Below are 19,023 nucleotides of genomic sequence, written 5' to 3'. Positions count from 1 at the left end.
GAAAGAGCCCGGGCTTTGGAGTTAGAGGTCGTGGGTTCAAATCCCGGCTCTGCCCCTGGTCTGCTGTGTGACTTTGGGCAAGTCACTTCACTTCTCTGGGCCTCAATTCCCTCATCTGTAAAATGGGGATGAAGTCTGTGAGCCCCCCGTGGGACAACCTGATCACCTTGTATCTCCCCCAGCACTTAGAACAGTGCTTGGCACATAGTAAGCGCTTAATAAACGCCATCATTATTATTGTTCTTCTTCTCTGGGCCTCAGTGACCTCATCTGTAAACTGGGGATGAAGTCTGTGAGCCCCCCGTGGGACAACCTGATCACCTTGTATCTCCCCCAGCACTTAGAACAGTGCTTGGCACATAGTAAGCGCTTAATAAACGCCATCATTATTATTGTTCTTCTTCTCTGGGCCTCAGTGACCTCATCTGTAAACTGGGGATGAAGTCTGTGAGCTCCCCGTGGGACAACCTGATCGCCCTGTATCCCCCCAGCGCTTAGAACAGTGCCTGGCACACAGTAAGTGCTTAATAAACACCATCATTATTGTTATTCTTCTTCTCTGGGCCTCAGTGACCTCATCTGTCAAATGGGGATGAAGACTGTGAGCCCCCCGTGGGACAACCTGATCACCCTGTATCCCCCCCAGCGCTTAGAACAGTGCCTGGCACATAGTAAGCGCTTAATAAACGCCATCATTATTGTTCTTCTTCTTCTCTGGGCCTCAGTGACCTCATCTGTAAACTGGAGATGAAGTCTGTGAGCTCCCCGTGGGACAACCTGATCACCCTGTATCCCCCCCCAGCGCTTAGAACAATGCCTGGCACATAGTAAGCGCTTAATAAACGCCATCATTATTGTTCTTCTTCTTCTCTGGGCCTCAGTGACCTCATCTGTAAACTGGGGATGAAGTCTGTGAGCCCCATGTGGGACAACCTGATCACCCTGTATCCCCCCCAGCGCTTAGAACAGTGCCTGGCACATAGTAAGCGCTTAATAAACGCCATCATCATTGTAATTCTTCTTCTCTGGGCCTCAGTTCCCTCATTTGTAAAATGGGGATGAAGACTGTGAGCCCCATGTGGGACAACCTGATCACCCTGTAAGCTCCCCAGCGCTTAGAACAGTGCCTGGCACATAGTAAGCGCTTAATAAACGCCATCATTATTGTTCTTCTTCTTCTCTGGGCCTCAGTGACCTCATCTGTCAAATGGGGATGAAGACTGTGAGCCCCCCGGGGGACAACCTGATCACCCTGTATCCCCCCCAGTGCTTAGAACAGTGCCTGGCATATAGTAAGCGCTTAATAAACGCCATCATTATTGTTATTCTTCTTCTCTGGGCCTCAGTTCCCTCATTTGTAAAATGGGGATGAAGACTGTGAGCCCCATGTGGGACAACCTGATCACCCTGTAACCTCCCCAGCGCTTAGAACAGTGCCTGGCACATAGTAAGCGCTTAACAAATGCTGTTATTGTTATTATTAGAAGGATTGTATATATATATATATATACACATTATATATATATCATCATCAATCGTATTTATTGAGCGCTTAGTATGTGCAGAGCACATAGTATGTATGTGCTTATATAATATATAATAAATATATATAATATTTATATATATTATAAATGCATATATAATATATAACATATATTATATAACATATATTATATAACATATATTATATATAATATATATAATATATTTTATATATATAAATATATATGTATATATAAACATATATGTATATATATACACACATACATATTTATATATACATATATATTTATATAAATATATATTTATATTATATTTATATCATATATAAAACGCTTATATATCAAAGCGCTTACTATGGTATATATATACTCTCTCAAGGAACGCATATATCTATAAGCGCTTACTATAGTGTATATATATATATACTCTCTCAAGGAACGCACTGTGCCCGGCCGGCCCGCCCGCCCTCCCGTCGCTTTATATTTATATTATATTTATATCATATATAAAACGCTTATATATCAAAGCGCTTACTATGGTATATATATACTCTCTCAAGGAACGCATATATCTATAAGCGCTTACTATAGTGTATATATATATATACTCTCTCAAGGAACGCACTGTGCCCGGACGCGCGCCCGCCCGCCCTCCCGTCGCTTCTAGGCCGAGGATGCCCGCGGCGCTATGGGCCACGCTCTGTGCATCTGCTCCCGGGGCACCGTCACCATCGACAACAAGCGCTACCTCTTCATCCAGAAGCTCGGAGAGGGGTGAGTGCCCGCCGCCCGGGGCGGGGGTGTCTATCGGGCTGGACCTGGTCGCAAATAATAACGATAACGGCATTTATTAAGCGCTTACTACGTGCGGAGCGTTCACTGTCGGCTCACCGCGGGCAGAGAGCGTGTCCGCTCAGCCTGTTGGATTGTACCGGCCAAGCGCTTAGTAATGGTAATGACGGTATTTGTTGAGCATTCAATCGTCTTTATAAAATAATAATAATAATAATGATCATTCAATCTTCTCTATAAAATAATAATAATAATAATGAGGGTATTTGTTAAGCACTTACGCTGTGCCAAGCGCCGTTCTAAGCGCCGGAGTGGATACAAGGCCATTAAGCCGGACACAGTCCCTTTCCCACAGTAGGGCTCACAGTCGTCATCCCCATTGGAGAAGCATTCATTCGTTCATTCAATCGTCTTTACAGTGCTCTGCACATAGTAAGCGCTCAATAAATACGATTGATTGATTTATAAAATAATAATAATAATAATGAAGGTATTGTTAAGCGCTTACTCTGTGCCAAGCGCTGTTCTAAGCGCCGGAGTGGATACAAGGCCATCAGGCCGGACACAGTCCCTTTCCCACAGTAGGGCTCACAGTCGTCATCCCCATTGGAGAAGCTTTCATTCGTTCATTCAGTCGTCTTTATAAAATAATAATAATAATAATGAGGGTATTTGTTAAGCGCTTACTCTGTGCCAAGCGCCGTTCTAAGCGCTGGAGTGAATACAAGGCCATCAGGCTGGACACAATCACTTTCCCGCAGTAGGGCGTCTTCATCCCCATTGGAGAAACATTCATTCATTCATTCAATCGTCTTTATAAAATAATAATAATAATAATAATAATAATGAGGGTATTTGTTAAGCGCTTACCCTGTGCCAAGCGCTGTTCTAAGCGCCGGAGTGGATACAAGGCCATCAGGCCGGACACAGTCCCTTTCCCACAGTAGGGCTCACAGTCGTCATCCCCATTGGAGAAACATTCATTCGTTCATTCAATTGTCTTTATAAAATAATAATAATAATAATGACGGAATTTAAGCACTTGCTTTGTGCCAAGCACTGTTCTAAGTGCCGGAGTGGATACAAGGCCATCAGGCTGGACACAATCCCTTTCCCACAGAGGGCTTACAGTCTTCATCCCCATTGGAGCAGCATTCATTCATTCATTCAGTCATCTTTATAATAATAAAGATAAATAATAAATAATAATAAATAATAAAGATCTTGTACGTATTTACGATTCTCTTGTACATATTTACTATTCTATTGATTTTATTTTGTTAATATGTGTTGTTTTGTTGTCTGTCTCCCCCTTCTAGACTGTGAGCCCGCTGTTGGGTAGGGACCGTCTCTATATGTTGCCTACACGTACTTCCCAAGCACTTAGTACAGTGCTCTGCACACAGTAAGCGCTCAATAAATACGATTGAATGAATGAGTGAATGAATAATAATAATAATGACGGTATTTGTTAAGCACTTACTCTGTGCTAAGCGCTGTTCTAAGCATCGGAGTGGATACAAGGCCATCAGACCGGACACAGTCCCTTTCCCACAGTAGGGCTCACAGTCGTCATCCCCATTGGAGAAACATTCATTCGTTCATTCAATCGTCTTTATAAAATAATAATAATAATAATGAGGGTATTGGTTAAGCGCTTACTCTGTGCCAAGCGCTGTTCTAAGTGCCGGACTGGATACAAGGCCATCAGGCTGGACACAATCCCATTCCCACAGTAGGGCTCACAGTCTTCATCCCTGTTGGAGAAGCATTCATTCGTTCATTCAATCATCTTTATAATAATAAAGATAAATAATAAGTAAAATTAATAAAGATCTTGTACATATTTACTATTTTCTTGTACATATTTACTATTCTATTTATTTTATTTTGTTAATATGTGTTGTTTTGTTGTCTGTCTCCCCCTTCTAGACTGTGAGCCTGCTGTTGGGTAGGGACCGTCTCTATATGTTGCTGACGTGCACTTCCCAAGCACTTAGTCCAGTGCTCTGCACACAGTAAGCGCTCAATAAATACGATTGAATGAATGAATAAATGAATAATAATAATAATGACGGTATTTGTTAAGCGCTTACTCTGTGCCAAGCGCTGTTCTAAGCGCCGGAGTGGATACAAGGCCATCAGTCTGGACACAATCCCTTTCCCACAGTAGGGCTCACAGTCTTCATCCCCATTGGAGAAACATTCATTCGTTCATTCAATCGTCTTTATAAAATAATAATAATAATAATGGTGGTATTTGTTAAGCGCTTACTCTGTGTCAAGCGCTGTTCTAAGCACCGGAGTGGATACAGGGTGATCAGAGAAGCAGCATGGCTCAGTGGCAAGAGCCAGGGCTTTGGAGTCGGAGGTCATGGGTTCAAATTCCGGCTCTGCCATTTGTCAGCTGTGTGACGCTGGGCAAGTCACTTCACTTCTCTGGGCCTCAGTGACCTCATCTGGAAAATGGGGATGAAGACTGTGAGCCCCCTGTGGGACCACCTGATCGCCTTGTAACCTCCCCAGTGTTTAGAACAGTGCTTGGCACACAGTAAGCGCTTAATAAAGGTTATTATTATTATTATTATTATTATTATTATTATCATCAGGCTGGACACAGTCCCTTTCCCACAGCAGGGCTCACAGTCTTCATCCCCATTGGAGAAGCATTCATTTATTCATTCACTCATTCAATCGTCTTTATAATAATAATAATAATAATAATAATAATGGTGGCCTTTGTTAAGCGCTTACTGTGTGCAAAGCCCTGTTCTAAGCGCTGCGGGGGATACAAAGTGATCAGGTTGTCCCATGGGGGGGCTCACAGTCTTCATCCCCATTTTACAGCTGAGGGAACTGAGGCTCCGAGAAGTGAAGTGACCTGCCCAAGGTCACACAGCAGACATGTGGCGGAGTCGGGATTCAAACCCATGACCTCTGACTCCAAAGCCCGGGCTCTTTAATAATAATAATAATAATAATAATGGCATTTGTTAAGTGCTTACTATGTGCAGAGCACTGTTCTAAGCACTGGGGGGAATACAAGGTGATCAAGTTGTCCCTCGTGGGGCTCACAGTCTTAATCCCCATTTTACAGATGAGCAGGTTATATCAGGTGTATATATGTATATATGTCCTGTATATATGTTTGTACATATTTATTTCCCTATTTATTGATTTATTTTACGTGTACATATCTATTCTATTTATTTTATTTTGTTAATATGTTTGGTTTTGTTCTCTGTCTCCCCCTTCTAGCCTGTGAGCCCGCTGTTGGGTAGGGACCGTCTCTAGATGTTGCCAACTTGGACTTCCCAAGGGCTTAGCACAGTGCTCTGCACACAGTAAGCGCTCAATAAATGCGATTGATTGAGTGATCGATCAGGTTGTCCCACGGGGGGCTCACAGTCTTCATCCCCATTTTACAGATGAGGTCACTGAGGCACAGAGAAGTGACTTGTCCAAAGTCCCACAGCTGACAATTGGCAGAGCCGGGATTTGAACCCATGACCCCTGGCTCCAAAACCCGGGCTCTTTCCACTGAGCCACGCTGCTCAGTAAGCGCTTAACAAATACCGTCATTATTAGTATTTTGTATCTCCCCCAGCGCTTGGCACATAGTAAGCGCTTCACAAATACCAACATTATTATTATTATTATTATTATGGTGTTTGCGGTGGGTTTAACGACTCTATTTATTACTCTATTATTACTCTATTTATTTATTTTACTTGTACCTATCTATTCTATTTATTTTATTTTGTTAGTACGTTTGGTTTTGTTCTCTGTCTCCCCCTTTTAGACTGTGAGCCCACTGTTGGGTAGGGACCGTCTCTTTGTGGTTTTGGTTTTTTTTGATAGCGTTTATTAAGCGCTTACTCTGTGCAAAGCACTGTTCTAAGCGCTGGGGAGGTTACAAGGCAATCAGGTTGTCCCACAGGGGGCTCACAGTCTTAATCCCCATTTTCCAGATGAGGGAACTGAGGCCCGGAGAAGTGAAGTGACTTGCCCAAAGTCACCCAGCTGACAAGTGGCGGAGCCGGGATTCGAACCCATGACCTCTGACTCCAAAGCCCGGGCTCTTTCCACTGAGCTACACTGCTTTTCTATGTTGCCAACTTGTCCTTCCCAAGCACTTAGTCCAGTGCTCTGCACACCAGTAAGTGCTCAATAAATACGATTGATTGATTGATAGTATTTTGTATCTCCCCCAGCGCTTGGCACATAGTAAGCACTTCACAAATACCAACATTATTATCATTATTATTATTATTATTATTGTGTTTGCGGTGGGTTTAACAACTCTATTTATTACTCTATTATTACTCTATTTATTTTACTTGTACCTATCTATTCTATTTATTTTATTTTGTTAGTGTGTTTGGTTTTGTTCTCTGTCTCCCCCCTTTTAGACTGTGAGCCCACTGTGGGGTAGGGACCGTCTCTAGATGTTGCCAACTTGGACTTCCCAAGCACTTAGCACAGTGCTCTGCACACCAGTAAGTGCTCAATAAATACGATTGATTGATAGCATTTTGTATCTCCCCCAGCGCTTGGCACATAGTAAGCGCTTCACAAATACCAACATTATTATTATTATTATTATTATTGTTGTGTTTGTGGTGGGTTTAACAACTCTATTTATTACTCTATTATTACTGTATTTATTTATTTATTTATTTATTTATTTATTTTGCTTGTACCTATCTATTCTATTTCTTTTAGTTTGCTAGTGTGTTTTGTTTTGTTCTCTGTCTCCCCCCTTTTAGACTGTGAGCCCACTGTTGGGTAGGGACCGTCTCTATCTGTTGCCACCTTGGACTTCCCAAGTGCTTAGTCCAGTGCTCTGCACACCAGTAAGCGCTCAATAAATACGATTGATTGATTGATAGTATTTGGTATCTCCCCCAGCGCTTGGCACATAGTAAGCGCTTCACAAATACCAACATTATTATTATTATTATTATTGTGTTTGTGGTGGGTTTAACAACTCTATTTATTACTCTATCATTACTCTATTTATTTATTTTACTTGTACCTATCTGTTCTATTTATTTTATTTTGTTAGTACGTTTGGTTTTGCTCTCTGTCTCCCCCCTTTTAGACTGTGAGCCCACTGTTGGGTAGGGACCGTCTCTGTGTGTTGCCAATTTGTACTTCCCAAGCGCTTAGTCCAGTGCTCTGCACACAGGAAGCGCTCAATAAGTACGATTGATGATGATGATGATGATGATGATGACCGCCTCTAGATGTTGCCAACTTGGACTTCCCAAGCGCTTAGGCCGGTGCTCTGCACACCAGTAAGCGCTCAATAAATACGACTGATTGAATGATAGTATTTTGTATCTCCCCCAGCGCTTGGCACATAGTAAGTGCTTCACAAATACCAACATTATTCATCATCATCATCAATCGTATTTATTGAGCGCTTACTATGTGCAGAGCACTGTACTAAGCGCTTCGGAAGTACAAATTGGCAACATATAGAGACAGTCCCTACCCAACAGTGGGCTCACAGTCTAAAAATTATTATTATGATGATGATGATGAGGATGGTGTTTCACAAATACCAACATTATTATTATGATGATGATGATGATGATGATGGTGTTTGGGGTGGGTTTAACGACTGTCTCCCGCCCCCCGCCCCGCGGGCAGGGGGTTCAGTTTCGTGGACCTGGTGGAAGGGGTGCAGGACGGGCGATTCTACGCCCTGAAGCGGATCGTGTGCCACGAGCGGCGGGACCGGGAGGACGCCCAGCACGAGGCCGACATGCATCGCCTCTTCCGGCACCCCAACATCCTGCCCCTCGAGGCCTACTGCCTGGTGGAGCGCGGACCCAAGCACGAAGCCTGGCTGCTGCTCCCCTTCCTCAAGGTGGGCGCGGGAACCCCCCGGGGGGCCCCCGGATGGAGGGGGGGGGTGTCTACTGGGGCCCCGGACCGGGCTTGGGGAGCGGGGGGTGGTCTATCCGGGGGGTGATGGATTGGGGCTGGTGAGCGGATGGTGGGCACTGAAGAGGGGTCCGGGGGCCCTCTCCGTCCCTGGGGGGACAGGCCAGGCTTGGGGAGCAGGTGGTGGTCACTGAAGGGGGGCTTGGGGGGAACCCCATCTATCCGGGGGGTGATGGATTGGGGCTGGTGACTGGATGGTGGGCACTGAAGAGGGAGTCAGGGGTCCCTTCCGTCCAGGGGGGACAGGCCAGGCTTGGTGAGCGGATGGTGGTCACCGACGGGGGACTTGGGGGGAACCCCATCTATCCGGGGCGTGATGGATTGGGGCTGGTGACCGGATGGTGGGCACTGAAGAGGGGTCCGGGGGCCCCTTCTGTCTGGGGGGGACAGGCCAGGCTTGGGGAGCAGGTGGTGGTCGCCAAAGGGGGACTTGGGGGGAACCCCATCTATCCGGGGGGTGATGGATTGGGGCTGGTGACCGGATGGTGGTCACTGAAGAGTGGTCTGGGGGCCCCTTCCATCCGGGGGGGACAGGCTAGGCTTGGGGAGCGGATGGTGGTCACTGAAGGTGAACTTGGAGGGAATCCCATCTGTCTGGATGGATTGGGGCTGGTGACTGGATGGCAGTCACTGAAGAGGGATCCGGGGGCCCCTTCCGTCCTGGGGGGACAGGCCAGGCTTGGGGAACGGATGGTGGCCACCGAAAGGGGGCTTGGGGGGAACCCCATCTATCCGGGGGGTGATGGATTGGGGCTGGTGACCGGATGTTGGGCACTGAAGTGGGGTACGGGGGCCCCTTCCTTCTGGGGGGGAAGGCTAGGCTTGGGGAGCAGATGATGGTCACTGACGGGGGACTTGGGGGGAACCCCATCTATCCGGGGGGTGATGGATTGGGGCTGGTGAGCGGATGGTGGGCACTGAAGAGGGGTCTGGGGGCCCCCTCCGTCCCAGAGGGACAGGCCAGTCTTGGGGAGCGGATGGTAGTCACTGAGAGGGGGGCTTGGGGGGAACCCCATCTATCTGGGGGGTGATTTATTGGGGCTGGTGAGCGGATGGTGGGCACTGAAGAGGGGTCAGGGGGCCCCTTCCCTCTGGGGGGGGACAGGCCAGGCTTGGGGAGCGGGTGGTGGTCACCGAAAGGGGGACTTGGGGGGAACCCCATCTATCTGGGGTGTGATGGTTTGGGGCTGGTGAGCGGATGGTGGGCACTGAAGAGGGGTCCGGGGGCCCTCTCCGTCCCTGGGGGGACAGGCCAGGCTTGGGGAGCAGGTGGTGGTCGCCGAAGGAGGACTTGGGGGGAACCCCATCTATCCGAGGGGTGATGGATTGGGGCTGGTGACCGGATGGTGGGCACTGAAGTGGGGTCCGGGGGCCCCCTCTGTCTGGGGGGGGACAGGCCAGGCTTGGGGAGCAGGTGGTGGTCGCCAGAGGGGGACTTGGGGGGATCCCCATCTATCCAGGGGGTGACAGGCTGGGGCTGGTGACTGGATGGTGGTCACTGAAGAGGGATCCCGGGGCCCCTTCCCGAAGGGGGACTTGGGGGGAATCCCATCTATCCGGGGGGTGATGGATTGAGGCTGGTGACTGTATGGCGGTCACTGAAGAGGGATCCAGGGGCCCCCTCCGTCTGGGGGGGACAGGCTAGGCTTGGGGAGCGGATGATGGGCACCGACGGGGGACTTGGGGGGAACCCCATCTATCCGGGGCGTGATGGATTGGGGCTGGTGACCGGATGGTGGGCACTGAAGAGGGGTACCGTGGCCCCCTCCCTCCGGGGGGGGGACAGGCCAGGCTTGGGGAACGGATGGTGGTCACCGAAGGGGGACTTGGGGGGAACCCCATCTATCCGGGGGGTGATGAATTGAGGCTAGTGACCGGATGGTGGGCACTGAAGAGGGGTCCGGGGGCCCCTTCCATCCGGGGGGAACAGGCTAGGCTTGGGGAGCGGATGGTGGTCACTGAAGGGGAACTTGGGGGGAATCCCATCTGTCTGGATGGATTGGGGCTGGTGACTGGATGGCAGTCACTGAAGAGGGATCCGGGGGCCCCTTCCGTCCTGGGGGGACAGGCCAGGCTTGGGGAGCGGATGGTGGTCACCGACGGGGGACTTGGGGGGTACCCCTTCTATCCAGGGGATGATGGATTGGGGCTGGTGAGCGGATGGTGGTCACTGAAGGGGAACTTGGGGGGAATCCCATCTGTCTGGATGGATTGGGGCTGGTGACTGGATGGCAGTCACTGAAGAGGGATCCGGGGGCCCCTTCCGCCCTGGGGGGACAGGCCAGGCTTGGGGAGCGGATGGTGGTCACCGACGGGGGACTTGTGGGTACCCCTTCTATCCAGGGGATGATGGATTGGGGCTGGTGACCGGATGGTGGTCACTGAAGAGGGGTCCAGGGGCCCCCTCCGGCCCGGGGGGACAGGCTAGGCTTGGGGAGCAGGTGGTGGTCGCCAAAGGGGGACTTGGGGGGAACCCCATCTATCCGGGGGGTGATGGATTGGGGCTGGTGACTGGATGGTGGGCACTGAAAAGGGGTCTGGGGGCCCCCTCCGTCTGTGGGGGGACAGGCCAGGCTTGGGGAGCAGCTGGTGGTCACCGAAGGGGGGATTGGGGGGACCCCATCTGTGTGGGGGATGATGGGCCGGGGCTAGTGACCGGATGGCAGTCACTAAGAGGGGTCCGGGGGTCCTCTCTGTCTGGGGGGGACAGGCCAGGCTTGGGGAGCGGATGGTGGTCTCCTAAAGGGGGCATTGGGGGGAACCCCATCTATCCGGGGGGTGATGGATTGGGGCTGGTGATCGGATGCCCGTCACTGAAGAGGGATCCGGGGGTCCCCTCCATCCCAGGGGGGACAGGCCAGGCTTGGGGAGCAGATGGTGGTCACCGAAGGGGGGGTTGGGGGGACCCCCTCTTTGTGGGGGGTGACGGGCCGGGGCTGGTGACCAGATGGTGGTCACTGAAGAGGGGTCCAGGGGGGACAGGCCAGGCTTGGGGAGCAGGTGGTGGTCACTGAAGAGGGGTTGGGGGGGGGACCCCCATCCATCTGGGGGGTGACAGACTGGGGCTGGTGACCAGAAGGCGGGCACTGAAGCGGGGTCCGGCCGGCCCCCCTCTGTCGGGGTGGGGGAGAGGAGGGGGCCCTGAGACTTTCAGTCAGTCAATCAACCAATCAATCAGTCAATCGTATTTATTGAGCGCTTACTATGTGCACAGCACTGTACTAAGCGCTTGGGAAGTACAAATTGGCAACACATAGAGACAGTCCCTACCCAACAGTGGGCTCCCAGTCTAAAAGGGGGAGACGGAGAACAGAACCAAACGTACCAACAAAATAAAATAAATAGGATAGAAATGTACAAGTAAAATAAATAGAGTAATAAATAGGGGGAAGGAGAGGGGGATGAGGGGGAGAGGAAGGAAGGGGCTCAGTCTGGGAAGGCCTCCTGGAGGAGGTGAGCTCTCAGCAGGGCCTTGAAGGGAGGAAGAGAGCCAGCTTGGCGGATGGGCGGAGGGATTGGGGGCATTCCGGGCCCGGGGGAGGACGGGGGCCGGGGGTCGGTCAATCAATCAGTGGTGCAGAGCACTGTACTGAGCGCTTGGGAAGTCCAAGTTGGCACCATCTAGGGAGGGTCCCTGCCCGCCAGCGGGCTCACGGTCCGGCCCGGGGCGGGGGGTCTTGCAGGGAGGCACGCTGTGGAGCGAGGTGGAGGGGCTGAGGGACAGAGGCAGCTTCCTGTCGGAGGACCGCATCCTGCTGCTGCTGCTGGGCATCTGCCGAGGCCTGGAGGCCATTCACGCCCAGGGCTACGCCCACAGGTCAGTGGGCACCGGCCCGGGCGGCCGGGGGGCGGCCCCGGGGGACCGGGTGGCCGGGAGACCCCGGGGGGAGACCCTTATTCTCCTATCGTCCTCCCCTAAGCGCTCAGTATAGTACAGAGAAGCAGCGTGGCCCAGTGGAAAGAGCCCGCGCTTTGGAGTCAGAGGTCGTGAGTTCAAATCCCGGCTCCGCCACTCGTCAGCCGGGTGACTTCGGGCGAGCCACTTCACTTCTCTGGGCCTCAGTGGCCTCATCTGGAAAAGGGGGTTGAAGGCTGGGAGCCCCCCGTGGGACATGCCAGTTTGTACTTCCCAAGCGCTTAGTACAGTGCTCTGCACATAGTAAGCGCTCAATAAATACGATTGATTGATTGATTGATTGATTGACATCATCATCATCATCAATCGTATTTATTGAGCGCTTACTATGTGCAGAGCACTGGACTAAGCGCTTGGGAAGTACAAATTGGCAACATAGAGAGACAGTCCCTACCCAACAGTGGGCTCACGGTCTAAAAGGGGGACAACCTGATGACCTTGTAATAATGGTAATGATGGCATTTGTTAAGTGCTTACTATGTGCCAAGCACTGTTCTAAGCGCTGGGGGGGATACAAGGTGATCAGGGTGTCCCACATGGGGCTCACAGTCTTAATCCCCGTTTTACCAATGAGGGAACTGAGGCTCGGAGAAGTGAAGTGACTTGCCCAAGGTCACACAGCAGACGTGGGGGAGCTGGGATTCGAACCCATGACCTCTGGCTCCAAAGCCCGGGCTCTTTCCACTGAGCCGCGCTGCTTCTCAGCGCTTAGAATGGTGCTTTGCACATAGTAAGCGCTTAATAAATGCCATCATTATTATTCTTATTACTCCGCACACAGTACGGAGTACTATTATTAATACGGAGTATTATTAATAATAATTAATAATAATTAATAATAATAATTATTATTAATAATAATGTTGGAGTTCATTCATTCAGTCGTATTTGTTGAGCGCTTACTATGTGCAGAGCACTGGACTGTGAGCTAGACCGTGAGCCCGTCGTCGGGTAGGGACCGTCTCTATCTGTTGCCGACTTGGACTTCCCAAGCGCTTAGTCCAGTGCTCTGCACAATAAGTACGATTGAATGAATGAATGAGAGAAGCAGCGTGGCTCAGGGGAAAGAGCCTGGGCTTTGGAGTCAGAGGTCGTGGGTTCAAATGCTGGCTCCGCCACTTGTCAGCTGGGTGACTTCGGGCAAGTCACTTCACTTCTCTGGGCCTCAGTGACCTCATCTGGAAAATGGGGATTGACTGTGAGCCCCCCGTGGGACAACCTGATCACCTTATAACCTCAGCGTGGCTCAGTGGAAAGAGCCCGGGCTTGGGAGTCAGAGGTCATGGGTTCGAATCCCGGCTCCGCCACATATCTGCTGTGTGACCTTGGGCAAGTCACTTAACTTCTCTGAGCCTCAGTTCCCTCATCTGTAAAACGGGGATTAAGACTGTGAGCCCCACGTGGGACAACCTGATCACCTTGTATCCCCCCCAGCGCTTAGAACAGTGCTTTGCACATAGTAAGCGCTTAACAAATGCCATTATTACATTACATTACACTTAGAACAGTGCTTTGCACATAGTAAGCGCTTAATAAATGCCATCATTATTATTATTACTCCGCACACAGTACTAATAATAATGTTGGTGTTCGTTCATTCATTCATTCAGTCGTATTTGTTGAGCGCTTACTCTGTGCAGAGCACTGGACTGTGAGCTAGACCGTGAGCCCGTCGTCGGGTAGCGACCATCTCTATCTGTTGCCGACTTGGACTTCCCAAGCGCTTAGTCCAGTGCTCTGCACAATAAGTACAACTGAATGAATGAATGAGAGAAGCAGTGTGGCTCAGGGGAAAGAGCCCGGGCTTCGGAGTCAGAGGTCGTGGGTTCAAATCCCGGCTCCGCCACTTGTCAGCTGGGTGACTTTGGGCAAGTCACTTCACTTCTCTGAGCCTCAGTGACCTCATCTGGAAAACGGGGATTGACTGTGACCGCCTCCCCCCCCCCCCCCGTGGGACAACCTGATCACCTTGTATCCCCCCCAGCGCTTAGAACAGTGCGTTGCACATAGTAAGCGCTTAACAAATGCCATTATTTGGCATTTATTATTATTCTCTGAGCCTCAGTGACCTCATCTGTAAAATGGGGATTAAGACTGTGAGCCCCCGTGGGAGAACCTGATCACCTTGTATCCTCCCCAGCCCTTAGAACGGTGCTGTGCACATAGTAAGCACTTAACAAATGCCATCATTGTTATTATTATTATGATTATTATTATTATTATTCTAATCCTGGCCCGGCCACTTGTCAGCCGGGGAACTTTGGGCAAATCAGTTCACTTCTCTGGGCCTCAGTTCCCTCCTCTGTAAAATGGGGATGAAGACCGTGAGCCCCACGAGGGACAACCTGATCACCTTGTATCTCCCCCAGTGCTTAGAACAGTGTCTGTCACATAGTAAGCACTTAACAAATACCATCATTATTATTATTAAAATGGGGGTGAAGACCGTGAGCCCCATGTGGGACAACCTGGTCACCTTGTATCCCCCCCAGTGCTTAGAACAGTGCTTGGCACATAGTAAGCGCTTAACAAATACCAATATCTATCTGTCTGTCTATCTATCTATCTATCTATCTAAATGGTGATGAAGACTGTGAGCCCCACGTGGGACAACCTGATCACCTTGTATCTCCCCCAGTGCTTGGCACATAGTAAGCACTTAACAAATACCAATATCTGTCTATCTATCTATCTATCTATCTATCTATCTATCTATATGGGGATGAAGACCGTGAGCCCCACGTGGGACAACCTGATCACCTTGTATCTCCCCCAGTGCTTAGAAAAGTGCTTGGCACATAGTAAGCGCTTAACAAATACCAATATCTATCTATCTATCTATCTATCTATCTATCTTTTAGACTGTGAGCCCCCGGTTGGGTAGGGACTGTCTCTATATGTTGCCAATTTGTACTTCCCAAGCGCTTAGTACAGTGCCCTGCACACAGTAAGCACTCAATAAATACGATTGATGATGATGATGATCTATCTATTTATCTATCTATCTATCTATCTTTCTAAATGGGGATGAAGACTGTGAGCCCCCCGTGGGACAACCTGATCACCTTGTATCTCCCCCAGTGCTTAGAACAGTGCTTGGCACATAGTAAGCACTTAACAAATACCAATATCTATCTATCTGTCTATCTATCATCTATCTATCTGTCTCTCTATCTATCTATCTAAGTGGGGATGAAGACTGTGAGCCCCCCATGGGCCAACCTGATCACCTTGTATCTCCCCCAGTGCTTAGAACAGTGCTTGGCACATAGTAAGCACTTAACAAATACCAATATGTATCTGTCTGTCTATCTCTCTATCTAAATGGGGATGAAGACTGTGAGCCCCTCGTGGGACAACCTGATCACCTTGTAACCTCCCCCAGTGCTTAGAACAGTGCTTGGCACATAGTAAGCACTTAACAAATACCAATATCTATCTATCTGTCTATCTATCTCTCTATCTATCTATATTTATCTATCTATCTATCTATCTAAATGGGGATGAAGACTGTGAGCCCCATGTGGGATCAACCTGATCACCTTGTATCTCCCCCAGCGCTTAGAACAGTGCTTGGCACATAGTAAGCATTTAACAAATACCAATATCTATCTATCTATCTATCTATCTATCTATCTATCTATCTATCTATCTATCTATCTTTCTATCTAAATGGGGATGAAGACTGTGAGCCCCACGTGGGACAGCCTGATCACCTTGTATTTCCCCCAGTGCTTAGAACAGTGCTGGCACATAGTAAGCACTTAACAAATACCAATATCTATCTGTCTGCCTATCTATCTATCTATCTATCTATCTATCTATCTATCTATCTATCTATCTATCAATGGGGATGAATACTGTGAGCCCCCCATGGGACAACCTGATCACCTTGTTACCCCCCCCCACAAGCGCTTAGAACAGTGCTTGGCCCATAGTAAGCGCTTAATAAACACCATCATTATTATCATTATTATCCCCCCATCTAATAATAATAATGATAGCATTTATTAAGCGCTTACTTTGTGCAAAGCACTGTTCTAAGCGCTGGGGAGGTTACAATAATGATGATGGTATTTATTAAGCACTTACTCTGTGCAAAGCACTGTTCTAAGCGCTGGGGAGGTTACAATAATGATGATGGTATTTGTTAAGCACTTACTATGAGCAAAGCACTGTTCTAAGTGCTGGGGAGGTTACAATAATGATAATGATGGAATTTGTTAAGCGCTTACTATGTGCAAAGCACTGTTCTAAGCGCTGGGGAGGTTACAATAATAATAATAATGATGGTATTTGCTAAGCGCTTACTATGTGCAAAGCACTGTTCTAAGCGCTGGGGAGGTTACAATAATAATAATAATAATGATGGTATTTATTAAGTGCTTACTATGTGAAAAGCACTGTTCTAAACGCTGGGGAGGTTACAATAATAATAATAATAATGATGGTATTTATTAAGTGCTTACTATGTGCAAAGCACTGTTCTAAACGCTGGGGAGGTTACAATAATAATAATAATACTGATGGTATTTATTAAGTGCTTACTATGTGCAAAGCACTGTTCTAAGCACTGGGGGGATACAAGGTGATCAGGTGGTCCCACGGGGGGCTCGCAGTCTTCAACCCCATTTGACAGATGAGGTGACTGAGGCCCGTAAATATATGGCCCATATACATGGTATAAATATATACCGGGAGCCCCACGTGAGACAACCTGATAACCTTGTATCTCCCCTGGAGCTTAGAACTGTGCTAGGCACATAGTAAGCGCTTAACAAATACCACAATTATTATTATTATTAAGTGCTTACTAAGTGTCAAGCAATGTTCTAAGCACCGGGATAATAATGATAATAATGGCATTTATTAAGTGCTTACTATACACAAATCACTGTTCTAAGCGCTGGGGAGGTTACAAGGTGATCAGGTTGTCCCACGGGGGCTCCCAGTCTTCATCCCCATTTTCCAGATGAGGTCACTGAGGCCCAGAGAAGTGAAGTGACTTACCCAAAGTCACCCAGCTGACAATTCATTCAATCGTATTCATTGAGCGCTTACTATGTGCAAAGCACTGTTCTAAGCGCTGGGGGGGATACAAGGGGATCAGGTTGTCCCACGTGGGGCTCACAGTCTTAATCCCCATTTTACCGATGAGGGAACTGAGGCCCAGTGAAGTGACTTACCCAAAGTCACACGGCTGACAATTGGCAGAGCCGGGATTCGAACCCACGACCTCTGACTCCAAAGCCCGGGCTCTTTTCCACTGAGCCACGCTGCTTCTCTATAATCCCTCTAATCCCGAGAAGCAGCGAAGCAGCGTGGCTCAGTGGAAAGAGCCCGGGCTTTGGAGTCACAGGTCACGGGTTCAAATCCTGCCTCCTCCATTCATTCATTCATTCATTCAATCGTATTTATTGAGCGCTTACTGTGTGCAGAGCACTGGACTAAGCGCTTGGGAAGTCCAAGTCGGCAACATCTAGAGACGGTCCCCACCCAACAGCGGGCTCACGGGCTAGATTTTGAATCCGACTGACCACCCGGCCGAGGGTCGTTCTCGGGGGCATCCCGGGCGAGGGGAGACGCCCCCAGTCATCATCATCATCATCAATCGTATTTATTGAGCGCTTACTATGTGCAGAGCACTGGACTAAGCGCTTGGGAAGTACAAGCTGGCAACATCTAGAGACGGTCCCTACCCAACAGCGGGCTCACAGTCTAAAAGGGGGAGACCGAGAACAAAACCAAACATACTAACAAAATAAAATAAATAGAATAGATATGCACAAGATAAACAGAGTAACAAATATGTACAAACATATATACATATCTACAGGTGTTGTGGGGAAGGAGGAGACGGTCCCTACCCAACAGCGGGCTCACAGTCTAAAAGGGGGAGACCGAGGACAAAACCAAACATATTAACAAAATAAAATAAATAGAATAGTCCTCACCCGGTGCCCCCTTCCCTACTTTTCCCCGCTCCCTCCCAGGGACTTGAAGCCGACCAACATCCTGCTCGGGGAGACGGGTCAGCCAGTGCTCATGGACCTCGGCTCCATGAACCGGGCGCGCATCCAGGTGGACGACTCACGTCAGGCCCTGGCCCTCCAGGTAGGAACCGGGCCCGGGAGGGGGTGGCGGGCGGCCGGGGGGCGTCCCCCCCACCACCCAATCGTCCCCTCGTAACTCAGTGGAAAATCAATTAATCGATCAGTCGTATTTATTGAGCGCTTACTGCGTGCGGAGCACTGGACTGAGCGCTTGGGAAGTCCAAGTTGGCAACGTATAGAGACGATCCCTATCCATTCATTCATTCATTCATTCAATCGTATTTATTGAGCGCTTACTGTGTGCAGAGCACTGGACTAAGCGCTTGGGAGGTACAAATCGGCAACAGAGATGGTCCCTACCCAACAATGGGCTCACAGTCTAGAAGATAATTAGGTTGGTCTTTGTTAAGCGCTTATTATAACGATGGCATTTTTTTTGATGGCATTTGATCAATCAATCAATCAATCATTTATTGAGCACTTACTATGTGCAGAGCACTGGACTGAGCGCTTGGGAAGTCCAAGTTGGCAACACATAGAGACGGTCCCTATCAATCAATCAATCAATCGTATTTATTGAGCGCTTACTGCGTGCAGAGCACTGGACTGAGCGCTTGGGAAGTCCAAGTTGGCAACGTATAGAGACGGTCCCTATCCATTCATTCATTCATTCATTCAATCGTTTTTATTGAGCGCTTACTGTGTGCAGAGCACTGGACTAAGCACTTGGGAGGTACAAATCGGCAACAGAGATGGTCCCTACCCAACAATGGGCTCACAGTCTATTATGTTGGTATTTGTTAAG

General features: G+C 49.0%; 1 protein-coding gene across 3 annotated transcripts in view; it reads left to right on the top strand.

The window, feature by feature from the left end:
* The first annotated feature begins 2,126 nt into the window (after positions 1–2,126).
* Positions 2,127–19,023, top strand: part of STK16 (serine/threonine kinase 16) — a 37,261-nt gene continuing 20,364 nt past the window's right edge. For all 3 annotated transcript variants that reach the window (XM_038746826.1, XM_038746817.1, XM_038746836.1), the window contains exons 1-4: positions 2,127–2,276; positions 7,953–8,172; positions 11,933–12,066; positions 18,159–18,279. In XM_038746826.1, the coding sequence (XP_038602754.1) occupies positions 2,191–2,276; positions 7,953–8,172; positions 11,933–12,066; positions 18,159–18,279 (561 nt within the window). In that variant the 5' untranslated portion in view covers positions 2,127–2,190. The remainder of the gene's footprint in view (positions 2,277–7,952; positions 8,173–11,932; positions 12,067–18,158; positions 18,280–19,023) is intronic.

This window comes from Tachyglossus aculeatus, chromosome 1 (genome assembly GCF_015852505.1).
Source record: "Tachyglossus aculeatus isolate mTacAcu1 chromosome 1, mTacAcu1.pri, whole genome shotgun sequence".
Lineage (NCBI taxonomy): Eukaryota > Metazoa > Chordata > Mammalia > Monotremata > Tachyglossidae > Tachyglossus > Tachyglossus aculeatus.
This window is presented reverse-complemented; position numbering and strand designations above follow the sequence as displayed.